The sequence below is a fragment of the Protobothrops mucrosquamatus genome, unplaced genomic scaffold (genome assembly GCF_001527695.2).
Source record: "Protobothrops mucrosquamatus isolate PMUCROS unplaced genomic scaffold, P.Mucros_1.0 scaffold_11, whole genome shotgun sequence".
In the NCBI taxonomy this organism is placed as follows: Eukaryota; Metazoa; Chordata; class Lepidosauria; order Squamata; family Viperidae; genus Protobothrops; species Protobothrops mucrosquamatus.
Genome location: NW_015386087.1, coordinates 140,860 through 166,537, shown reverse-complemented (window position 1 = coordinate 166,537; position 25,678 = coordinate 140,860). Strand labels below are relative to the sequence as shown.

At 35.8% G+C, this 25,678-nt stretch overlaps 1 protein-coding gene across 1 annotated transcript in view; it reads right to left on the bottom strand.

The window, feature by feature from the left end:
• Positions 1-25,678, bottom strand: part of GREB1L (GREB1 like retinoic acid receptor coactivator) — a 70,502-nt gene that overhangs the window by 16,213 nt on the left and 28,611 nt on the right. The window contains exons 9-20 of the mRNA XM_015820543.1: positions 24,309-24,446; positions 22,853-23,038; positions 16,660-16,986; positions 13,747-13,875; positions 12,730-12,864; positions 11,646-11,843; positions 10,727-10,907; positions 10,042-10,234; positions 7,433-7,566; positions 5,846-6,185; positions 4,268-4,383; positions 2,957-3,201 (exon numbers count right to left, since the gene is read on the bottom strand). Of these exons, the coding sequence (XP_015676029.1) occupies positions 2,957-3,201; positions 4,268-4,383; positions 5,846-6,185; positions 7,433-7,566; positions 10,042-10,234; positions 10,727-10,907; positions 11,646-11,843; positions 12,730-12,864; positions 13,747-13,875; positions 16,660-16,986; positions 22,853-23,038; positions 24,309-24,446 (2,322 nt within the window). The remainder of the gene's footprint in view (positions 1-2,956; positions 3,202-4,267; positions 4,384-5,845; positions 6,186-7,432; positions 7,567-10,041; positions 10,235-10,726; positions 10,908-11,645; positions 11,844-12,729; positions 12,865-13,746; positions 13,876-16,659; positions 16,987-22,852; positions 23,039-24,308; positions 24,447-25,678) is intronic.

The window sequence follows — 25,678 nt, the reverse complement described above, 5'->3', positions numbered from 1 at the left end:
CTCTTCATAACGTCCTGCTGCGAGTTCCTAATTATGATTATTTGCATTACCATGTAAAAGATTAGCAGAAGAAAACCAACTCCAACAAGTCTAATTTTCCCAAATTTCAAATACAATGATCTAAAAAGGAACATATAATGAGAGTATAATTTTCACAGATCTAGGGCTACCAGGTCCGGGATGCCAGGATCCAGATGACCCTTATATGGCAGAAAAGACAGCAAGCTTTTATCTGGATTTTTGCAGTCAAGATTTAATAATAATAATAATAATAATAATAATAATAATAATAATAATAATAATAATAATAATAATAATAATAATAATAATAATAATAATAATAATAATAATAATAATAATAATAATAATAATAAGTTGGAAGGGACCTTGGAGGTCATCTAGCCCAACCCCTGCTCAGACAGGAAACCCTATACCATTTCAGACAAATGGCTGTCCAGTCTCTTCTTAAAAACTTCCAGTGTTGGAGCATTCACAGCTTCTGGAGGCAGGTTGTTCCACTGATTAATTGTTCTAACTTTCAGAAAATTTCTCTTTAGTTCCAGGTTGCTTCTCCCTTTGGTTAGTTTCCATCAGTTGCTTCTTGTCCTGCCTTCAGGTGCTTTGGAGAATAACTTGACTCCCTCTTCTTTGTGGCAGCCCCTGAGATATTGGAACACTGCTATCATGTCCCCCCTTGTCCTTCTCTTCATTAGACTAGACATACCCAATTCCAGCAACTGTTCCTTATATGTTTTAGCCTCCAGTCCCCTGATCATCTTTGTTGCTCTTCTCTGTACTCTTTCTAGAGTCTCAACATCTTTTTTACATTGTGGTGACCAAAGCCAGATGCAGTATTCCAAGTGTGGCCTTACCAGGGCATTGTAAAGTGGTATTAATACTTCACGTGATCTTGATTCTATCCCTCTGTTAATGCAGTCTAGCACTGTGTTGGCTTTTCTGGCAGCTGCAGCACACTGCTAGCTCATATTTAAGTTTTTGTCCACTAGGACTCCGAGATCCCTCTCACAGTTGCTACTATTGAGCAAGGTACCATCTATACTATACCCATGCATTTGGTTTTTCTTGCCTAAATGTAGAACCTTACTTTTTTCACCATTGAATTTCATTTTGTTAGATAGCGCCCAGTGTTCAAGTCTGTCAAGATCCTTCGGTATCTCAAGCCTATCTTCTGGAGTGTTGGCTATTCCTGCCAGCTTAGTGTCATCTGCAAATTTGATGAGTTCCCCATCTATCCCCTCATCCAAATCATTGATGAAGATGTTGAGGAGCACTGGGCCCAGAACAGAGCCCTGGGGCACTGTTTGGTAGACCCAGCACAAATCCTATAATATAAGAACAGGAAACCTGTCCAGGAAGGAAAGAACCAATCTGAGTTAGGATTTGATAAACATTTTTCGGGTCATGGTCACGTCAATCTTTCTTATTTTGTCAATGAGATTATAATTCTTGAAGGAAGTACAAGGTTTTTCCCCTCTCTCCACAAATATTTTATTTTTACTATGGCATGGCTGAAAGAGATTTCCACTGACTTCAGAGCTCAATAGACATTTGAATAAAAACTCCCCTAGTATTAGTTCTACATAGCCTGGCTACTATGTTCACTTTCTAGACAAGAAGAAAAGCACAACAGGCCAGGCTTCTCTTTGCTACTCAGCTGGCAGCAATGACTGTGCCATCCCTGCTCACTGAGCTATAGTCAATAAAGGTCAAAATTAGTCCACATCAGAAAAAAAATACGTAATAGTGGCTTAGAAAAGAAATAATAGCATTTTTTTCATAATGCTAATTGGAAGAATGTTTCAGCCTTCCACCTTCATTCAAGGCTATTTGAAATCCTGCATAAACAAAAATATATCCACTACTAATAATATCATGCAGTTAACTTCAAACTATCTCAGACAAGAGGATTGCTATATTTAGATCCCATTATACCCACTTGCCAATTTCCTAGAAGTCAACTGAATGCTAGGTATGTCTAGACAAGATAAAGTGGCCATTCTAGATAATGGACTGGAACAGGCAATAGCCACTCTATCCCAACACTTCGTTGTAAGACAGAGTAGAAAACTTGAGGTTTGAGGTCTATAAGCATTTCCTGAACTCTTTTCTGAAGCAAAGACCCCATCAACCTAAGTGACCATTAACCGGCAACAGTTTTCTACTATTTTAAGTGAAAAATACACAAAAATATTCTGGAAGTCCTCAAACAGAGCTTTTTTTTAATACAGCATTTTTACTGGACTAAAAAACAAAGAAAGAAAATGAAAATTCCAAAATTACTGCTCCAAACCCAGGAAATAGATTGGGTAACCCACAGGTGTGATACAGTCCTTGCCAGTTATGGTCCTCATTTGCCTAATACATATTAAAGGCCACCTCTGACCATTCAATGCAGCCTGTTAAAAGGACACTTAGAATCAGGCATTTGACCTGACCAGCCACTCCAGAGAGCTGTCACAATTTCAGTTCTCACCTGAAGAGTATCCAGGGTCCTAATAGCAATGCAATGAGTAAAAGGATTAGAGTGGCTGCCTCTCGCATGATGACATGGGTGACTCCCAGAGCCACCTTACAATGCCTCACTCTCTTAAGGGCAGAGTATTGATTGGATGAGTGTCTCATTAATAAGTGAGAGCGGAAATTGGCAACTCTGGGGATGGCTATAACACTTTAAATAATGGGTCCTCTTGAATACCCCTTCCACCTCCATCCCTCCATTCTGAAATAATCAATCAGGATCATATTAAAGATTCAGCTATATCCATTCCTTTCCGTTTTTCCACCTATCCTATTCTCTCCTAAAAATTACTGTTCTTTTCCATTTTCTTATATCCTTCAAAACTTGCTCTGCTATCTCCTGGATTAGCAGTGCCTCCTGGACAAAAGGCATTCTCTACAAGCTCTAGCACTGTTAATGATAAAATTAAGAACCAACCTGAAGTTCCAGTCACAGCACTGCTGTTACTTTGTGGCCTCTCCAAGTCAATCAACAGCTCATCAGTATCATTCTCACCAATGCTGGTCTTCTCTTGTTCCTTTTCACTAAGGTCAAGAGCTACAATAGGCCCTCGAATTGTCTCCTTGGAAACATAGCAGCATGCTAGGCCTACTTCTTGTTCTAAGGCTGTACGAGTTAAATAGCTTGAATCAATCAATCGAAGATCACAGTATTTCAAAGACCTGGGGGAAAAGCAATATAGATAGGATTGCTGGACGATGGGGTTATAATTCTTGTCATTTAAAGTGATGAAAGATCCATACTCAGGAGGGTTTTGTATTTTAACTTTGCTAATAAAACAAAACAATTATTGAGAAAAAGATTTTATTTTATACAAATAAAATCAAATACAAATTAACTGTAGTGCTTTATAAAATATGAAATTTTCAGGGTTATTTGGTTGTGATATTTAGGATACAGATGCAGTCACCAGGATTTTTCAGCATTCTGTCAAACCATATTTTGTCTAATTATTCATCTGTTTCTTTCTCCTTAAATTAGGGTTTTAAATTACAAGATTAGATTGGATCATTTTCCTTAAATCAATGAAGAAGTCTAATGTTTTTGATTAATTTGTTAAATTATGTTCTCTTCATCTAGTTTTAGGATTTGTGTGGAAAAAGATCAGATTGTAAGTCATATTTATGCAAAATATTGAAAGTTCAAAGAAGTTCACAAACTTTTATGATGCCATCTACATGTATGGACTTCTCTTCCCAGAATCTTCCAGGCATCAGGATCATTGCTGAAAATTCTGGGACTTGAATCCCATACAACTAGGAAGCAACCAGATTGGTATAAACTGATTTGAAGCTAAAGGGCCAAAAAGTAGCCTTTTTACAACTGGGGTTTCACACTGAAATGCCCTCTAGGACACATTCTGAAAACAAGAAAATATATTTCTATTATCCAGATTATAGCTCCTGTCAGTTTGATGAAAAGTCTATCTGTATTACTGAAGACATGCTTTATATTTTTATATGTTTTATATAAATATTTTTATATTTAAGTTTTATAACTCAAACTGTGCACTATGATCTTAGAGATTTGAAACTAATCAAATATTTTTTCAGTCAATGCTGTCTATTTTCACAGCTGTCTGAATGTGTGTTTTTTTCAACTATAAGACAGAAAAATTACAAATGTGATGTTGAAGATTCCCAGATTGTCAGCTAAAGAAAGAAATTGGAAATAATCTAGATATTTTAGGAAGCTTTTATATTTGCACTATGGAGTAACTCAGCATACCTGGGAAACGTTTCTCCTAACGGATCCTTGCCAGTTAAAACAACAATGCAAGGTAGACCTTCTAAATCTTGGTAAGTATGAGGAAACCAATCTTCTTCTTCATTTCCTCTCCATGCCTATGAGAAAAAATAACAAGAAAGCTATCAATCTCATTAAGGTTATTTCAGAAACAGTCTTTGTACCAAAAAAGAAAAAAATCCTAGTAGAGGATAGCAATCAAAAAGTAGAACATCAGTTTAACAAAGTCTCTAAATAGCAGGAAATGTATACAAATTGAAACTCTTGCTTTAGAAATCTTCTACAATTCAATTTCCAGCGCAAAAAACAATGAAAAGTAAACTATGGTAGTTTCAAACAGCAGATCCTTTCTTCCTTATACAAATAAAGTTATTGCATTTTCCAAATCTCACAGTTCTTTTTTTTTTTAATGGCATTTTCCATATCGTTGCCTCCTTTATGATGATGCAGGCATACTGGCTGTTTTAAAGGTCACAAGACATGACTGAGAATCTTCAGAAACGCCATGGCAGAGAAAATTATTTATGACAGAGAATCTCTGTGCTTTCTCCTTCGCTCTCTGTGGTACAAGTAGCTCTGGAGTTGGCAGTAAAAATGGCTACATTCACACTAGGCAAGCTTATGAATTAGCATTATGTGTGATCTGTCTTTAAATCTTCTTGCCATGTTTGGTAAGAATTTCATCTGATGTAAATACAAACCTACAAAACTTAGGGCAAAAAGCACATAACTAAACTCTACACAAAAACATTCACTGTGTGATGATCTATTATCAGAGTCTATCACTAGCACTTGAACAAACATAAGCTGGTCAGAATATAATGGTCAATTGGATAACTCGTTCTTGGAGTTACATGTCTCTCAGTTAATATTCATAATTTGTGGCCATAATTCTGCTAGATCAGACATGTCAAACACAAGGCCTGGGGGCCGGATGCGGCCCGCAAAGTGGTTTCATATGGCCCGCGAAGCCACCCTGGAAACAGTGAGGGAACGGCCCCCACTGCCTTGGCCCTGGCCGGCCGGGAGCCAATGTACAATTTTGTGGTGGCCATCTTGGCACTTGCCCTGGTGGACCATGCCTTGGCGCTTGCCCCAGTCCCATCCCCTTCTGCCAGAGACACTCAGATCTGTCCCACTCCTACCCAGGCCCCCACAGGCACCCTTGACGTGAATGATGTAGAACTGGCCACACCCACCCAGTAGGCCACACCCACTCCATCCATGCCCACCCAATAGGCTGCACTCACTCTGGCCACATTCACACGGCCCCCCCGAGGGCAACCGCAATGCTGATGCGGCCCTCAGTGAAATTGAGTTTGACACCCCTGTGCTAGATAGATTCCTCTGTTCTATAAAATACATACAATTTCATTAAAAAAAGAGAGAATGCCAGTATTATATCCCCCTGCTATATCCTGCTTCTGTCCAACGTAACATCTCTATGGCTTCTCCTTAAGACGTTTAACAGAGAAATCAAACAATGGGTAGCTATATGTTTCCATGCAAGCTTACCAGATTGGGCTATTAGTCACACATAAACAAGCCTTTGAAGCTAACCTTTAATCTTTTCACAAAGTGCTTGGCAACCATAAGCTCTGAAGCTGGGTTGCCCAAAATGATCTCAAAACGATACTGCAGACCTAGTTTATCTCGTGCTTCTTGCAGCCTCTCTTTTGCCAGCATTGCCAGCTGCACAGAAGGAATTCGTATCACTAACATGTGGCCACGGCCATTCTTATCCTTGCCAGGAGCAGTGATGATGTCATCCATTATGCTGAGCGTTTCTGGTGTGCTGTGATCTCTTAGTGAGGACATGGTAGTGAGAGCCATCAAGGCTTCCAAATATTGCTGAATGAGGAGATAGCAGCGAATTACCATACTGTGCAGCCTGGGATACCTTGAAAGGACAGAGGTCTTTTTTAGTCATTTTGATATAAACATATCTGGCATGCTCAGTTGTGGGCACATAAGCATTGTGTTTAAATATATCTTTTAGTTTGAAAGGTCACAGTCATACAGATGATCTCTAATAGCCATAATCTAAGCAAATATAAGAAATTCCCACTGAAGTAATGTTTATTAATATCACCTCCAATCAATATGGTCATACAGGCTGAAAATTATGGAATTAGTATCCCAACACATCTAGTACTATAAGGTTAGAAAAGGTTAGTATTTTCATAACTGAACTTATTCCTGACTTATACAAAGAGTACTGGAAGAACCCAAAGGCTAGACTGTATATGAACAGCAGTCTCCTTAATAAATGGATACTTGAAAGCAAACCTATAGTGCAATTAAAGCTAACATGATTTGATTTATCATAATTTACAAGTTTATCACAAATTAAGTATCTTTTGGCACCTTAGAGACAAATAAATGTATTATTACAAAAACCTACTGCTTCTTTAATCAGATGCATGTATGTGTCTTGTATGTATCTGATACAGTGATCCAGGAAACATTAACCAATTAATAAATTTGTCAGTCTTTAAAGTGTTACAAGACACATTGTTTTGCTTCAACAGCTTATTGTTCTCTCAAAAACTGTCTCAATAATTAACTAAGTTTGAACCATTGAAAGATTATGTCAGGGGAGCAATTTTCAAGCATACTAATTACTAATTATTGCATTACAACAAATTGGTGCAATTTTATTATTAGCCATTTTAAGAACCTTTTTAAATATATGGGGAATTAATTTATTTATAAGTAAATATAATAAATGATAGACTACGTACATACTAGCTACTTTAAGATCATACTGCTGAACTTAGAAAGCTAAAAAGGACTGGATCTGATTAATATTTGGCTGAAAGACATTCTCCCCCCCCCCCAAGTAAATACTGTATTGGGAAGTTGAAAAAAAATCATATCCTACTCTTTTTGGAACAGAGAAAAGTGTTATTCTTTTAAGCGATCACTTCTTAAAGTACTCACAATGTAATTTAAAGATAACCTCTAACAACCTTCCTCAGATTTATACTGGGAAGATTTCAAAGTGAACAGAATTGAAAGAATTGATCTAGCTAGTATTAGCATTCTTACTGTTTCTCTATTTACATATTGCATTTAATAAATAAAAGAGGCTTTCTGAGTGTTGAAAATACAGCCCTGACTAAGTAATATCCCCAAAGCATTTACCTCTCTAAGAGTGTATTCACCATTTTTTCAAAAATTTCATCACATCTCAGAAGAGGGCTTGTGATTCCCCACTGCAGAGACTTGCTGTATTCATTCAAGCCAAAGTAGAATTTCTCATCTTCGCATATTTCCTCCTGTTTGATACATTTCAAACAAAGCAATTCTCAGAATCAGGTCACACTTATCCTGCATTTGAAACATAGACCTGTTGTCCCTTTCCCCCTTAACAGTGAACAAAATTATACATTAATACTTTCCTCCATTGTAAAAAATGCATCTGTTAAACACAACTGGTTGTTTAACTGAACTATTTTTCCCAGAAGAGCCACTGAAATTCCAAATAAAAGATTGTAAGATATACAACAACATAAAAATTAACACATCTCCAATGTTTCATACATATTATTCCAGAATTAACTTCAAAATAGAATTATGAACAGAAATCAGAACAGAATTAACATCCATCCAAAAGGGAACCAATATATCACTAGAGCCAAATGACCAGGGTGAAATTATCCTACGGTCCTCAACTTAAAACCATTCATTCAGTGACAGTTCAAAATTATGATGGCGCTGAACAAAAGGACTTACAACCAGCACCCAAGATTATGACCATTTAAATACCCCAGGGATCACATGCTCAAAATATGGGCACCGGGCAACCCACCTTCACTTACAATCACAGGGGCACTTCAAGTTCCCCAACATTCCTATGTTCTCCCCATCTATGGCTCTTTGGTGGCCACATAACCTTGCTGTCTCCTGGTGCTCTCCCCTCCCCCAACTAATCTTTGATGTTTTCTTCCTCTTGCTGCTGGCCCAGGATTCAGGTGCTAGATCAGGATGCAGCGCTAGGATGTGCACAGGTCAAGGGCTGCTTTTTGATTCCCCCATCCTTAATTTTTATGCAGCCAAAGTCCAGATTGACAGTGGAAGCAAAAAGATGATAAAGGTCAGCTGGGGCAATGGAGCACAGGTGGCAGAGGTCTCAGAGCACAGAGTGGCTAAGGCAACTGCAGCTGGGAGTCGGCTGAAGCAGCTACAGCTTCCTAGAGTGTGGCAAGCAGCCCCAGAGCTGTGTAGTTCTGGAACTGCTTGCTGTCCTACCAGGCAGGGTGCAGGTTGGCCAAAAGGGCAGAGATGGGAAGGAGGAGGAGGCAGCCCCTTACCTTATTGAAAATGGGACTGGGAGCAACCAAGCCTGCAATGGCTTGGCATGTGGTAGATTCCTGGCTAACAACCAGTTGCATTCACTTAACAGTCACCACAGGGACTGCTGGGATTGTGGTCATTAAGCAATGCAGTCATGTGATATCTTGCTTTATGACTGCATCCTTATTGAAAGAAATTCCAATCCCACTTGTGGTCATAAATCAAGGATTGCCTGTACTTTGGGCATATTCGGCAAAGACCTAACTCTCTGGAAAAGATTCTAATGCTGCGAAAGGTGGAAGGAAAGAGGACAATCAGCAGCAAGGTGGATGGACTTCATGACAATGAGTGCACTGTTGGAAGAACTGAAATACCAAGTTAGGGTTAGACTGTCATGGGAAAAAAATCTATTAATTGCTCGGAAATGAAAAGGAATTGATGGTGTATAATCAATTTAAAAAACAGGCCAGTGCAATACCACCACAAAAACCAGATATATTTAATCCTGGAGCTAAAGGCAGCATACACAGTACTCCCTCCATAATTTCTAGCATAACTCTATAAGAAAAATTGGAACTGACCCATAATAATCTAATGATCTTCCATATCTGAGGATGGAAGTTAACCTATATGTTTTTGTTCCTAGTGTAATATTTTAACCACTATACCACAGTAATTTTCAATTTCCTGTCAGTCAATTTCCTGGGGGAAAGCTACATTACAGCCAATAGGTCTGGATGTTCCAATTAATGTAGGCTGCTAACAGGGATCAAGCATTCAAACATATTTACACATACTTTGAAACCATTTTACTGGCTTCCAAGTCCAAATTTAAGTATTATGATTTTACAGGTCTTCATTTCTTAGAATTTAGGTACAGTAAATGCTAGATTATCTTCCTCCGTATCATTTTTTCTAATATGGTGTGATTTATGCCTAGAATTTTCTTTCCAGGTATCCCTTATCTTCAAAATTAAGACAAATAGGAAGAAAAGATTTTGAAGTGAGGATCCCTCTGTGGTTAAAGACTTAAAAAATATTCTTAGCTTTTTCTACATTACTACCTTTTGAAGTGAGTTATTCTTTTAAAATACCACTAGTTGAAAATTTTAGCCAGTATTTTATTTCTTTTCTTGTGTAATTCAATCCAGAAATCCAATTCATCATTGAAAGGCAAAATTTAAATTCCTGGAAATAAAGGTGGAACTAAATAATTTCTAAAATATCAAAGGTAAACCAATACATTGATAATCTGGCTGGTTACTACATTGAGTACTGTATAAGATGACTACCTTAGGAAACCACTCCCTTCTTGAATGTAACCAGATTTTGATAATAAACTACCAAAATAAACTAAGAAGCAATTCCCGTCCTTATTATCAGTGCACTTGAAACCATGCTATTCAGAATATATTCACATTTCCTAAGTATTTTATTTGTAACCTTTAGACCCTTACCATATTGCCAAACTGTATCCAGTGCACCTCATTCACTGAGTTGATTCGGGATTGGAGAGTCTGAAGTGCATATGGGAAAGAACTCACTTGGAGGACAAGGAGATTGAAGGCTTCAAGGACTTCTCTGCAGTTTATCACTCTATCAGCAAGTCCTTGACTAGGCTCACCATGAGACAGTGAGCTTGAGATAGCACTGTGAAGAGAGTCAAAACATGCATGTCTAGTATACCAAAACAAAAAAGATTAAAACAGGAATGGCAAGATTCATTCAGTTCAAAAAGAAGCACGAAAACATATTTCAGAAATAATGAATTCACATCTTTTCCCACTCCTGTAGTATAACCATCGACAGTCACTTCTGTAAACCTGCGGCACTGTTCCTGCTTAAATATTGGTACCAATGAAGCTTACCCTCATTTCATAAAAAATATTTCCACACATTTAGAACAACAGAAAACCAATTTTGGAAACATCTTAACTCCTCATCCTGGTAACAAAACCAAATGAAATAATTACAGTTGTTAACTGCCTCCTTCTCAATCCAGAAAAACCAAGGTTTGATATAGTTCAATGACCAAAGGCATTTATTGCTACATAACTTATTATAAGCAACCTGAAAAGCACATCCTCACTGAATTCTATAGCATAGTTTTCAAACTTATACGGCTTTACTTCAATGCCTTACCTTGTTAAATCTGCATGGGCATTGTCATGTACAAGCACAAAAAGAGTATATGGATTCTGTTTCACTCGTCTCATGAAACCATCAAACTTGGTTTGAATCTCATTGTCAAGCTGCACAACATATTTTTCTGCTCTTTGGTAAGCTGTTCCACTTTCTTCAAGCCCTAAGTCTACAAGAACACCTAGAAGAAGAAACGAGGCTTTTATCCAAAATTAATGAATACGTTTTTTAAGTGTCAAAGCAGCATGTAAAAGGTATGATTTTAATTATCGATCTGTATATGCCTATAAAATCCATGCTATTGTATATATAATATGCCGTATCATATATATTGTTACAAGACCAAAAATATTGTAAATGGCATATTTACTCACTCTAATTGCCAAGAAAAGAGTAAGAAAAAACTTCATCAACAAATGATAGATGAGAATTAGGTTTTATTTTTCTTACAAACAGCCTTTTAGCTGGCTGAATGGCCAGATGCCATTCAACAGCTTCAGAGACTATTTTTTTATCCATGAAATCTTCTGTGTTAAATAGCACTCTGTGTTAAATACTGTACATTTTGTACTACCACTTTGTAAAGCTTTAGAAAATTGCTTCACAGTGATATGTAAGCAAAGCATCTCTTTCAAAACAACAAAAACAGCTGTGCTTTTTGCAATACTCATTCAACTGCTTCAGAAGGTGTTCAGTTTTCTTCATACGATTCAGAAAGAGATCTTTTATTCAAGCTTAACTGAAATTGCTTCAGTCAAGAGGCCTATGAAATTATAAATCATAAGAAAAAGCCCTAACAGGACTTTCAACGAACAGTCTCCTATATCGCTCTTCTATCTCCCCTTGACAGGAAAAAATAGAATTCTGAAAAATAACTTTCTGCTGGATTTAATAAGCTTATTTTCTCTTGGCTATTTACCTGATTGTCGAATCCGCTGGATGGTTTGTTGAACAAGGACCTCTGAACGAGGAACTACAACAATAAAATCTACTTTGTTGAAGTGGCCCAGGTCCAGACTTTGGTTGCCACTATCTGCTATGGCACACACCTGTGACAAGAGCTTTCTGGCAACTGTGAGTTGTGGCTGATAAATCTGGAAAGTTTCTGTATACAAGTCTAGGATAAAGTAGAATCATCATTTATTTTCTAATCCAGAAATTGACACTGAAATCCACTGCTATATGTGCCCCCAAAATAAGTCTCTTAGAAATAACCCGTAAAACTTCTGATTCCACCATATGCATCCATTTTGCTTCATCATACATACATAGCATAAATAAATAACTTCAGTTTTAAAACAATAGCCTAAATCCGTGCAGCTACAGTACTAGAATTTTTAACAAGCATGCTTAATATAACTTATAGTTTGACAGAAATTCAGACATGGCCATGGACTAAGATCTTTTGCAGGCCAAGAGCTTCATTTTTTAGAAGTTCAAGATTTCGAAATGTAATCAGATTTTTTATGTCTCACAGAAAATACTCCATGAAAACTTTTAAAATATATTTTAATGAAAATAACATGTATGCTACTGATATACTGATACACATAAGAAATATTAGTGACAACACATTATCTACTTTTAGTGTGTTCTTTTATTTAAATTACTACCAACTGCATAATCTAATCTGTAGTCCATTTCTGTAGAAATAAATTCAGTAAAATCAAAAGAATTATTTAATGTAAATTTAAAGCTGTCACCCACACCTTTTGCCAATAGGCTAAATACCATACTATTATTTTAGAAAAAAAATCCATTCTAACTAGAGAAAAACATGGCACTATTGACATCCAAAATGCATGCATACAGATATTTCTTTCTACTTTCATATTCATCAGCATACAAACTCCTTCCAAACTTGAGGAAACCACTAGCAGTAGTTTCATGACTGCAGCATCTGGTTTCCAGATTTTCTGTGGTTTCACTGTTTAAGTAGGTGATGCAAAATTATGTACAGACTAATGTTTGACATAAATTATTTCTTATAAGATAATCCTTACCCAGAACTTGAGTGGAAACCATGGCAGCTGCTTCTTGAGATGATACACACTCATTAACATCCCCACTGAATGGAATGACAACGTTATCTCCCCGTCTCTGTTGCATCATCTCTAATAACTTGTCCAACTCGTCACCTGGTAGAGAAATCACTCATAATATAAATATTTATTCATCTCATTAAATATTTCATAAGAAATGGTGTGAAGTCATGTATTACTTTAAACACGAGGACCCAGACTCTCATTTATTCTTGGCTGTTTCATTACTTCAAGGTATGAATCTGTGGATGTGAAGACATATCAGAGTAGGTTTGCTTAGGAGGGTAATGTCAGCATTTTAAAGCCAGGTGTTTCAGTTAAAAAACTTGCAACTTTAAGGCAAGATCACCATTTGTGATGTGACATTTCACTCGGTCAATGTTGAAGCAATGTTTTGTTTTTATTACTGTTCTTTAGCCATGGCAATGATTGGGCGACTTTAGGATCCTCCTGCCAAAGTCAATTTCAAAGAGGATACTGTAGATTGAATGCATTAGACTTTAGAATCAAAGGATTGAAAATAATTGTTGATTCAAAAGAAATAATATTGGAGGGCAATAATATTGCCCTCCAATTTCTATCCTGCCTGGGCAAAACACAGAAGCTTCTAGCTTCATAAAAGAGATGTTAAAGTAATGACATTTATACCAAATGATTCATTTGTATTAAACAGGAGTGGGAGCTCTTACAGCACAAGATAACATTAAGAGGAAATAAGTTGATGCTTTTAAGAATTGATGAAAGTAAAATTATTTTCTTCCTATTATCTCCTTTTCTTTACTTTTATACACGCACTCCTTCATAAAATTTGAACATTTTCTGAACTAATTTTCTGTATCAAGATTATCTTAATCATTTAAAATGACAGCCTACAATAATCAGCATTAAAGAGTTAAATTTCTGAGATGGGTTTTTTTTATTTGTAAAAATGGCCACATCATTAATTCAAAGTAATGGCAGACTGTAAGATTCACTCACCTAAAGATGTGTTTTTGAAATGTGATGCCAGAAAACTAACTTTTCCTGTAATGAGCTCATAACTTATCTCCTTTAAAAACTCACTGGTGGTAAGCATGCTCTCTGCAAGAGCTCTAGACTGGTATTGACCTATGGAAAAAGCAATGCATGGAGTGAAACAAGAGGAAAAAAAACCAAGACTTTGCTTATGTGAGTTTTATCTTCCTGTGTTTTTTTTAACACTTCCCAGAAAAGCCAAGTAACTTTAGCCTTATGTGATGAAGACTCCTGTATATTTTTTATTTACCGAACCATCTTGAAAATCTAAAACTTCTGGATATAAACCTGTAAACTTTTTGTAGCCTCTCATAATATAACAATGCTTTTTTAAAACTACTATTCCGGAAACCTATCAGTAGCTCACCTTCTAAAAGATAAAACATAACATTTACAAAAAGGATTTATTGATGGAAACTCTGCCTTCAGACCTCACTCCACCAACAAATGCTTTTTGCGTTCTAATCTATCATCAAAATACAAATTTGGTTTGTAGATTATTAATTCCTCACATCTCTAGGACATATATCTGGTTGAATTAAGTTACAATTGCTATAAATATTCATGTGTGGTGCTAATGTTTAAAATCCTACATACATTCACAAAGAAACAAGTTGTATTTAACTATTACATTATCTGAGATTTCAAAGAAGCATAAATTAGACGCCTGCCCCTAATTTTATCCTCCCCAAAATACATCTTGAGGTAGGTTGTACATTTTGAGAAAGAGGGAAGGGGTCAGGGTGGATGACACAGTATTATTGGTCCAAGGTCATCCAGTTGGCTCAGGGGTTGAACAGGACTTGACTCTCCCTGGTCTAAGTCCAACAAATTAACCATTCACTGGTATTTTTTAGTAAATATTGGTAAGATTGTTAAACCATTTAACGCTCTAAATCTGCGAAGCAGTGATTGGAACATACAAATCTGTCTCTTTCTGTCATCATATTTGCTTTCTAACCTATATTAATAATAGCCAGTTTGGTCTAGTGGTTAAGGCACCAGACTAGAAATCAGGAGATTGTGAACTCTAGTCCTGCCTTAGGTATAAAAGCCAGCTGGGAGACTTTGGACCCAGTCACTCTTTCTCAGCCCAATTCACCTCACAGCTTTGTTGTTATGGGAAAATAGGGGGAGGAAGGAGCAGTAGGTATATTTTCCACCTTAAGTTATTTTGAGTTATTTTTTAAAAATAATAAAAGTGGAATAAAAACATCTAAACAAAAAAAAAATCAAACACACAGAAATGGTATACAAAACCCGCACAGCTCTTTAACTGCATTTAACGCCATTTGAGAAAGTCTGAATGTTTGTAAAGCAAGCACCGAAAATAGCAACAGGTTACAGTAGAATATTTTAACATGGATTATTCTGCAAGCAAGTTCTTCCCAATCCAGTAGATTAGTACAGTACATCTTCATATTCATTCAGCACCACCTGTTCCTCAAGGTCAGATCTGCCTGTTATTACTCTTATGGTTAAAAGCAAGTGAGCAAATAAGAACTTGAGATGGGACTAAGAATTGTGTCTTTAAAGCCAAAACTCCAAAGCTTTCCTATTTCCATGCTTTAAAATGTATAGAAATGAAATCTCTAAAAGGGAAATTCCTCCTATGCAGCTATTTGCAAATGTTCAGTATTGTCAGAAAAGTGGAGGTATTTTCAGAGCATTTCATGATTTTTGCTCATTGAAGAGAAACTGTCAATACTATCCTCACTCACCTCATTTTCCCAACCTTGTTTTTACATAGGTTCAATGACATCTGAATATGGCTACTGCCAGAGCCAGAGCACTATTTAAAAGAGCTGTTTAGAATAGCATGAGATATTTGGAAAATAAGTTCTTTTTCTCAAGGGTCATCTTGCACCCAAAACAAATTTTCATATACACTACATGATGGCAAGCCAAGCCAGTGAACCGTTTCTGAGGAAGCCAAGGGCCTACTCAGACCTAACCCTTTCTAACAACCTTCCTTGCCTTGAATGTATCCACAGTGAAAGTCCAGACATTTTCTTTTGCATACATATCACCTTTGCGATAGTACTTAGAATCAGTGAAATAGCTGGGATGTGAGAAATAATGGATTTCTAAACCCATTTGTACTGGATGACTATGATGATGATGATAATGCCACTCTTTGGCTAAGGTGGTCCAAGAATAATGAAAAGAACTAAGGCTGGGATTACACTGTGCAAGTCAGAGTGAAATCTACTTTCCTCCACATCAGACATTATTATTTTCCCCAAGGGGTTAACTTCCAGTATATTATTTTAAAATTAAAATGAAACCTTGCTCACTTGGGGGGGGGGGGGTTGCGTGCTTTGGTTCTATTTCTTACCAAAGAAATCTAGTGCATATTATTGCAGGCTACCACTCTGGATGTGAAACTGGTTGGGACCTGGAAAGGCACAAGCATTCAATGGCTGAATGGGCTGGAGAAATCATTTATTCCCTCCATTCTCAAAAGGCACCAATGTTCTTCCTACCACCAATGAATGGGTGGAAAATTTGGAGAAACAGTTTGACTCTTAATGTTTCTGGAAATCTGAATGCACTTAGAATACATTTCTAAGATAGTGAAGACTAACTTCTGTGGAAGGTCTTTGATGATTAAAGCTGATGGTATAACCCACATATCAGAATATAGAATATTGTATGTTGTCTTGTAAGTATTTAATGTTGTCTATTTATGGTTTTTGTTTGGAGTTGGTAGTATAAGCAGGTTAGATTTCAGTAAGCCTTCTGTTTGTTTATCTCTCTGACTGGGATCCAACAATAACACAGCAACTATATATTTAAAGCATGCTGAGACACCAAATATTTGTATTACAATAAAAAATGTAGCTGTTGAGATACTATACAAAAAATAATACCTACCTAAAACTACTACACAGAACTCACTTCCTCTGATCTTCGAGGTGCAGATAGCAACCACATAATCTGGCACCCTCTGTTGGTGCTTCATTTCAGTCAGTGACCGCAGTGTTTCAGAAATGCCTTCTGCCAAGGAATTCTGAGTAACCACCACATGTACCATGTCTTGGGAAACACTAGCAATTAACTTGGCAAGCCATGGAAGTTGAGCTGGTGACAAGGAGATGCTCGGCACATTCATTTGTGAGGACTGTTCCCTTGAAGTAAATTCCTGCATAGCTTTCAGCATGATTTGTTCAAATTCTTCCCTGAGAGGTATCTTATCAGGACCTGCAATGTCATTAAATAGAGGATCAAAACTTACCATAAGAACCTCTTCCATCAACCTAAATTGTTCTGTTACTAGGTCAGAATCCTACCAAAATAATCCACTCAAAATAGAAAGTTTCCGCATTTAAAAAACTCCAGCATCTCACTATGAATATTTAACTATTATATAATAGAAAATTCAAGAAATAAGAACTGTTTGGCAGAGATTAAGATACAAGGCACAGAATAAGATGTCAACATGTCACTTGGTTTGTCTCTTACAATGTTCTCTCACTCTCTTCTTGGCAGCCAACCTTTTGGCAGTGAGCTACTGTTCTCATCTCAGTGGCGTTCCAGAGTCTGCACTATATTGGATTGATAGTGATTATCTGCACAAATGCTTGGTAGATGATTGGAATGAAAGATTCTTCTATTTGCACCATTCTAATAATTTTATCACAGTGTGTTTTTAGGGGGAGAGAGCCAGTGACAGAAGAAGACAGCAGTTGTCCCATTGCCTTAAAGCATAATCCACTAGGTTGTTTCCAATCTTGTGTTAGTACACTAACAGAGACAGAGATGGCAGCAATTCTACCTTATCAAATACAGAAGTGTAAGAAGAATGTGTATAAATCCACATACATGTGGAAGGTTCACTTATATAATATGAAAAAACCCTATTTTTACAAGCTTTCTAAAGCACAGATGCATTGGATTACAACTCCCATAATTATGAGCCATTTTACTATGCCTATAATATCTTAAAGTTGCTATAGTGTAGTCTCCAAAGGGAAGCTTTCAGAAGGACAAATACATAAACATATGTCTAAGCATGTTATAATATACCTTAACCAGATGATGCAAACAGTCTGATTTATCAGGATATATACTTTTTCCCATAATAAATTTGAAATGAATGTTCAGCAGTTTAGTATTTATTATTGATTACCAGAGATTGATAATAGGACTATTAAAAAATACTGTAGGTCTAATAGGTCTATTAAAAAGTCTTCAGTGGATTTCATCTGATTTAGGAATTATTTAGAATTACAAGAGAATGGAAAATCTCCCTGATACTACAGTTTGCTCAGTGTCAAGAAAAACTCAGAGTAGTTATAAAATTCATCTTTTAACCCATCCAGGACCAGAGATTTTGTATTTTTAATATTTTAGTTGCTTATATAGATTAATTGATCCTGTTCTGTTATACTTAAGCCACAAATTCTTAATTAAACTTGCTCCATTCCCCCAGGTTTGCCTGCATCAATATTTGCTCCTAAAATAAATTCTTCAAATAAATATATTCATGACATTACTTTCTGTATAAACTCAATTTGATTCTGACTAAGTACATATATATAGAAATCAGTGTTATGGTTTTATTATCAAACTTCATTTTAATTAAAAATATTTCTTTTTGAATCTTTTCTACTGTGAAATCAACATTAGCTTTAAGTAAGAGGGAATACTTTCAGCTTATTACATCTTTGCCCAAACTTTTTATTCCAAAATATTTGTCTTTCCCACCAATATATATGTTTCTTATAAGTACAGATAGAAAAAATTAAATATTTATCAGTTCTAATTCTTTTCCTTTGATCTCCTAACTTCCTAGCATTTAGAAAAACTATCCTATGCTATTCACCTGCTGACCATTTACACTTCTCTGTTCCTACCATTTTTACCCAGTAAACTCATCAACAGTGAAACTTTTTTCCAAGTCAATACATTTGCATTGATTTTTTTTTTACCTTTTCTCACCCTTCTCCGTTTCTCTCTCCATTCACCTCCCCCTCCCCCACTAACTACTTCCCAACCCATTTGGACCACATATAAAAGAAATTCACAGAGGATCATTAAACCCTCTAATTTAAAAACCTGACTTTTCCCCCCAGGCCTTCCCTTAGGATAGTTGGGTGGACCCCTTTAAACTGCGGAGGATGTTGAAGAACGGTTTATTGTTCCTTCAGACATTCTTTTATATGCTATTGTTGTTTACTAACATTGTAAAGCTACCAGAGTTGTTTTGGAGTTGAGTGACAGAGAAATTAAATTAAATTAAATTAATTAAATTAAAATTAAATACTGTAGACAATCTAGTTGAGCTCTAATTTCCCCATTCCCAGATCCTTTTATTCTGATATTAACTTGTTTACAAGGCTCTGATCTCTATATCTGATCGTATTTCTTAAGTAATATGAAAAATATTAAACATCTTATAACCATTAAATCTCTACTCATCTCTTGAAGGAATCTTCTTTATGGATAAAATGACATTTTAGAAACAAAACTCCCATTTTTTATGTATTTATTTGTATCCTGCTATTATTATTTTTATAGATAACTGAAGGCGGTTAACATATCCAATACACTTTCCTCTTCCTATTTTCCCCACAACAACAATCCTGTGAGTGAGTTGGGCTGAGAGACAATGACAGCCCAAGGTCTCCCAGCTGGCTTTCAAGGCTAATGCTATATTTTGTTTTTTTATCATTCTTCCATCAAAAGCTGAAGACTTTTTTTTCTTTGTAACAGGGTTGAACTAATACCTTGAAAACGTAATACTTTATCTCTGTCCCAATTTATGTCTCTCAGCTCCCAAATGTTTTGCTAAGTTCTGTCTCTCACCAGAGCATTTACAAATCTTAGTATTATAGCCCTTCCACATCTTTATCAGAAAATTTTATGTCTGATAGTTTCCCATTAAGCTTGCAATGAAAAATACAGTTTTTCTACATTTTCTCTAAGACTCAAATTATTTCTCCTATTCTGATCATGAATAACAGAAAATCCAAATAACATCTGTAACTTTTCCAATATCAATATTTATTTTTAGTAGCAACTTCATGTGCTTTGCCAGCAATTTGGGCAACCTCCACAACTTGAGAAGACAATTCTTTAAGCTGTTCATTAACTTGTTCAAACATAACTGCCAAGGTTTGTCAGATTGCATGAGGTAACCTAACCCCTTACATCTTTAGTTCTTGGAGTGGAGTTCTTAAAATAGATTTCCCAATGAGACAGTTTAAAAGCTTCATCCTGAATGGTGCTCAATTTTCCTTACATTTGTAAAAATATCCTCCCCCACCATGTCTTTTTCCTTATTATAGTGGAATGCCACTTTGGCACGTCGAGATCAACCATGTAAGCCTTAATTCTTCTTTTTTGGAATGACCTTTGACATCTTTTTATTACTAGTCATGCCAGTTAGCCAAATATTTATTTAAAAAATGAATAGCAAAAGTTATTAGAAAAAGTGGTTGAGAAGAGACCAATGCTTCATCTTTACTGCTGACTAGCTACACCCTCCTCCATTTTCTCACTCTTGGTTCTAATATTTAAAGAAACTTAAATTTATCCCATCAATGTTAGCAGATACTAAGCACTGCTCTACTGTTTGGAGGTGTTCCATTATTACAGAAACTTGCTTTTGTAAGGGCATTAAAATGAGTGCTATTCTTATTTTGATCAGAGGTGTTCAGAAGTTGGCTTTTCCTCACATTGTCTCACCTAGCCAGTTGCATCAGGAGATAATGGTTCATGCAAGAAATAGCTGATAGGTTACCAAGGAAATGTTTCCATTATCAAATTAGCACATAAAATAGACACTGAATATTGATTGGCACAGCGGAATCAAAGGAGTAAGGCTCTCAGATTTTGATCTGTGCTCAATTAGATCAATACCCTAGCATGGATATTAGAATCAAAACACATTTCTCAGAAAAGGAAAGGTATTTCTGAATGGTGCTCATCTGTTTCTTGGCTGAGGGAGCCAGCGTTGTCCAAAAATAGTCTCTATGGTCAGGTGGAAAGCATGAAAAATGGAATGCTGTTAGCTTCCCACCAAAGTGGTACCTATTAATCTACTCATATTTGCATGCTTTCGAACTGCTAGGTGAGCAGGAGCTAGGGCAGGAATAGGAGCTCACCCCATTGCGCAGTGCTTGAGTCTCGAACCCAGGCTGTTAGCTTTCCAGATGATAAGCTCAGCATCTTTAACTGCTGAGTCGTTGTGCCCCAGAAAGAGAGAGTACATATTACAAAATTGTGTTTTTGTTTTGATTTTGATTTTGTTTCCTGTGAATCCCAGATTGCATATTTACAACTACAGTAATTACCTGCTCAAAACCAGAAACACTAAATTTTGCTACGGAACTGATTTTGTAATATGTGCCATCTAATATGAAAGAGAAAGTTCATATTACAAAATCAGACGCGTAGCAAAATTCAGTGCTTATGGTTTTGAACAGATAATTACTGTACTTGTAAATAGGCAATCTGAATTTCAAAGGAAATAAAATCACTAGTGTACATTTTGTAAAAAATGAAGTAACATGCATATATGTAAACACATGGAGACGTGTATGTATTTTTTACATTGCTTTTACTTTAAAAAAAACCCTCAAAAAACACGTCCTCCAACTCTTTAATCTTCATTTTCCACATTTGTTACATGACCCTGAAACATTCTCTTCAGTTGTTTCCTGTGAATTTTAGCCTGTATTTGAGAAAACATTCAGTTATTTTGGGACAGAAGGGGACAGAGGGAGTGACCATTGTCAGTTACCAGGAATATAAAGTCCTGCTACTGGCACTTTTCATACTTTTCCCTAGAAAAGCAGCCAGGATGTACAATATTCAACCAAATATTTAGCTTTTGATTTGTGGGTGTTTATGCTTTTAAAAATAGCATACACACAGATAAACGCAAATGACACAGTACTATATACAGCTCAACGTAAAATTTGTCTTCCCACTTGTGTCATTAATATTCAGCTGTTAGATTTCAACAATTTTTACACCAACAGAGTTTTTCAGTTAGGGTTAGAACCAAGTTTTATATATAGCCATATATTTGCCAATCCATCCCAATTTTCAACAGTGCTTCTTTGATTTTAAACCTTTTCCCTGAATGGTGATTGCCTTGTGCAATTTTACAGGAAAGAAGATATACAAAGCATAAAATAATATTACATTTGCTGTAAATAATGACGGTTGTGGAGAAGTGTTTTTTTTAATTTTCTAATTTTTAATTACACACATTAACCATTCAGATTAAAATTATTTGAAACATCATATTTCTCTTTGAAACAAGAATTTCATAAATTATTATTACATTTTCTCAGGAGAGAAACTCTTGTAAAATATTTGTAAAAAATTTTGGCTAAAAAAACACCCATGTGTGTTTCTGCGTAAAATGTGCTTAAAAGGAAGATAATTTGTGTGCATGCCCTCATGTGCATTCCTGTCTCCTGCAGATTTCACAATACAGTTCAAGGGCATTTCAAGTATCCAACATCAACCATTAATGCTTTTACAAATATAGATTAGCCGTATTGGGGAGGGAATCTACTCATCAAGGAACACTGGTGCCATTCCAATGATGAGTCAGACAAATTTGTAACTAGCAAGCAATCCATTTGGGTTCTTACCATAGTGAAGTTGCAAAATTTGAAAAAGGTAGAAAATTGTCTGAAACATGTTTATTTGATTAAGTCCTTTCTATTTTCCTAATGGGAATTGTCAGAGCTGCCCTAGCCCTACTTGTTTACATTTACAGGGTAGAATTTATCCATTAAAACTTCACACAGAGGGCCTTTCTGAATGAAAGCAGAGATGGTTATAATTTAAAGTTGCCCCAAAGTAAATCAGAAATTTAAATTTCAGGATAAAATTGAAAAAATGAAAAAGGTGATAATATTCCTAGAATGAGGGCAGAATAACTTCGGTCATAATGTTTGTGACATTTAGTCTCACAAAAATTGAACACAGAAAATGAATTAATCTCTTATTACAAAAATTAAAGTTTATTATCTGCAGATGACAATGGTTTGTAGGAGATAATATTTATGCAGCAAAAAAAGCAATATACTTTTTTATGTCTTACCTAGCCAGACAAGATACTGTATTGTTAAAATAATCATGTTCTCCACACTTAGTAACTGACTCCCAGTTAAACCAAAAAGATCCAAATCTTTGTTTTCCAGCTGAGGAATCTTGTAGGAATTCACTAGCAATGGACTTACTACAATGTCTCCAACATTCCCATAGAAATAAGGTAAAGTGCCATAACCTTTAAAAAGAAAAATATAAGCTCTATTCAAATTACTGCAGAATTGCTTTACATTTTTTTAAAATGTTATAAAATAAAATTATTGTTAAGCAAGGAATCAAAATATTCCCACAAAAATATGAAAAATCTTTTCATGTAAAGATCATTACAGGTAGTTCTCACTTAACAGTGGTAATTAGGATCAGCAACTCCATCGCTAAACAACACAGTCAAAGTGCAATATCATGTGACCATAGCAGCTTATGAAGGAAATCACTGCAATTCCAGTTGCCATTGTTAAACAAATCCCATGTGGTCACTAAGCATAATATCACATGATTACCATTTGTGACCACCTGCCTTTGCTTGTTGAAAGCCAGCAAGGAAGGTCACAAATAGTATCACAGAACTGTGAGCTGGTTGCCAAGTGCTCAAATTGTAATCATAAAATCGCAGTGACTGTGACAGCCACAACTATGAGGATTGGTAGTAAATCTCCTCGTTCAGTGCCATCATAACTTCAAAACTGTTGTTGAACAAGTAATTATTAAGTGAGGACTACTTGTATAAACCTAGATGACAAAGAGATCTATGCATTTTAAGGTCTAACAAAAATGAAGAAGAATAGTATAGTAATGGTTGTAACATATAGATATCTTTCTCTACTAACAATAGTACTAACATCCCTCCTAAATCTCAATTTTAGTTCATTACCATAAATCCAAATTTAAAAGTTATATGCAGAATTGTTTAAATGCTATATTTACCTGTATCTCCATGCAATATATAATATTTTAAGTAATAGGCAATAAAAGATTTTCATACTGCCTGTATATTTTTCTGACATAGTTGCAGATGTGTGTGTGTGTGTGTGTGTGTGTGTGTGTCTCAGTAACTTGACATGGGCCAATGTCTCAAGTTCAGAAACTGAAATAGCATTCTGTTACTTTCTTCTTTTTTTTATACATATGTTAAATGCTAGCTCTAAAATGTGTACTTTACCTCAATGTGCAAAACTGATTTGAATGAGATTACTATTTCTTAAATGTGGTGTGGAATATATGTAATATAAGTATAGATACATTACAAGGTCAATTTTCATCTCTTTGGGACCATGAAGATATTTTTTCCTTCAAGGAAATGTAGTTCTACCAAGATTATTTTTAAGCTTGCATAGAATGGATGCAATATTTAGGTTTTAGAATTTTAATCCAAAGATAAAAAAAACAGTAACAAAAAAACAGGAAAATAACAACTGTAGATTTTTGTACTACATTATATGAGAGCTTACCTATTAGAATCACTGGTCTGATTCCAGAGTTAATCAGCAGATTTTCAGGAACTATTACAGTCTCCCCTGCAGGGATGGGTTGAGGCTGTAAAATTCCAGTTAACATTGATTGCGGAACTGGGACGGATAAAAGTGGCTCTATAAAAATACAGAAAAGGGACCAATCTATAGTAAAAAGGCTCATGCTGAGATCTGGCCTTATGAACAATTTAACAAGAAAAAAAAACATTCTTGTTTTACCAACCATTAAACACAATAAAATTTAAATTACATTCTGCATTTCCTTTTGAAATTATAGTAAATTCTTTTAAACCATGAAGGTGCCCTCTTTTTTCTTAGCTCATCCTTCCAAAAGAAGTTACTTAAAAAAAATGTTTGTAGTTGATGGAGGTGAATTAGAGAGGAAAGGATGCATATACAATTTCCTCAAAGCCAGATATTATAACAGCTGTGCACAAAAACTCTACTGAAATGTTCCTGTACAAAGAATCAGATTCAATACTAACTTATAAACTATCACATGCAAATTAATAGTGAAACAATCTCACAGACTAATTGAATGTTGATTTATCATATCCTAATCACAATCTATCGAATCAAAACTTTAGACTCAAAGGGGCCATAGGGATTTTTAAAGATAAAGATGTGACATCAAGCATTAGGTATAAATCTTATCTCAGTTGTTACTGCAAAGCTTAATTAATGATATGCAATAATTAAGGACAGATTTTAAAAAAACACATCTTTTTTAAGCCGCAGAAATCTTTCTTGCTTTAATACACAGTTTGTAATTCACCAGGAGAAATATCTACATTTTTAAAAAATCTCTAATCTGGAATACTGTTATCCATTAACATTTTATTTCAAAGTAATCCATCAAGCAAACACTTGATGGATGATCCATGTCAAAGCAAGGTGGGGGAAATACATCCCTGCTACAATCTCTGGGGTTTCTGGTAGTTTTTATACTAGTGCCTGCAATGTCCTTCTGGGCCATCTGGCAAAATCAGGCTTTGTTACTAGTACTTTACTGTGGTCCTTCCTGTCAGAATGCTTCCATAAAATGGTGCTGGGGAAGTCTGTTTAATAACTAGGTCACTGATCTATGCTGTCCCACCCTGTCTGGTTTAACATCTACATCAGATCTCTTGAGAATGTCATTTTGACCTTTTGCATGGGATACCACCAGTACGCTGATGATACCCAGCCCTGTAATTGTTGCCTTGGTAGCAGCTCTTCTTTCTTTCCTTCAAGGCCATTTCCTATGACCTCTACATATCACTCCTTTGGTTGTGCTGGACTATAACTCACTATACTGAGAATGATATCCAACCCATTTGGAATGCACAAGATTGGATAAAGTTGTTGTA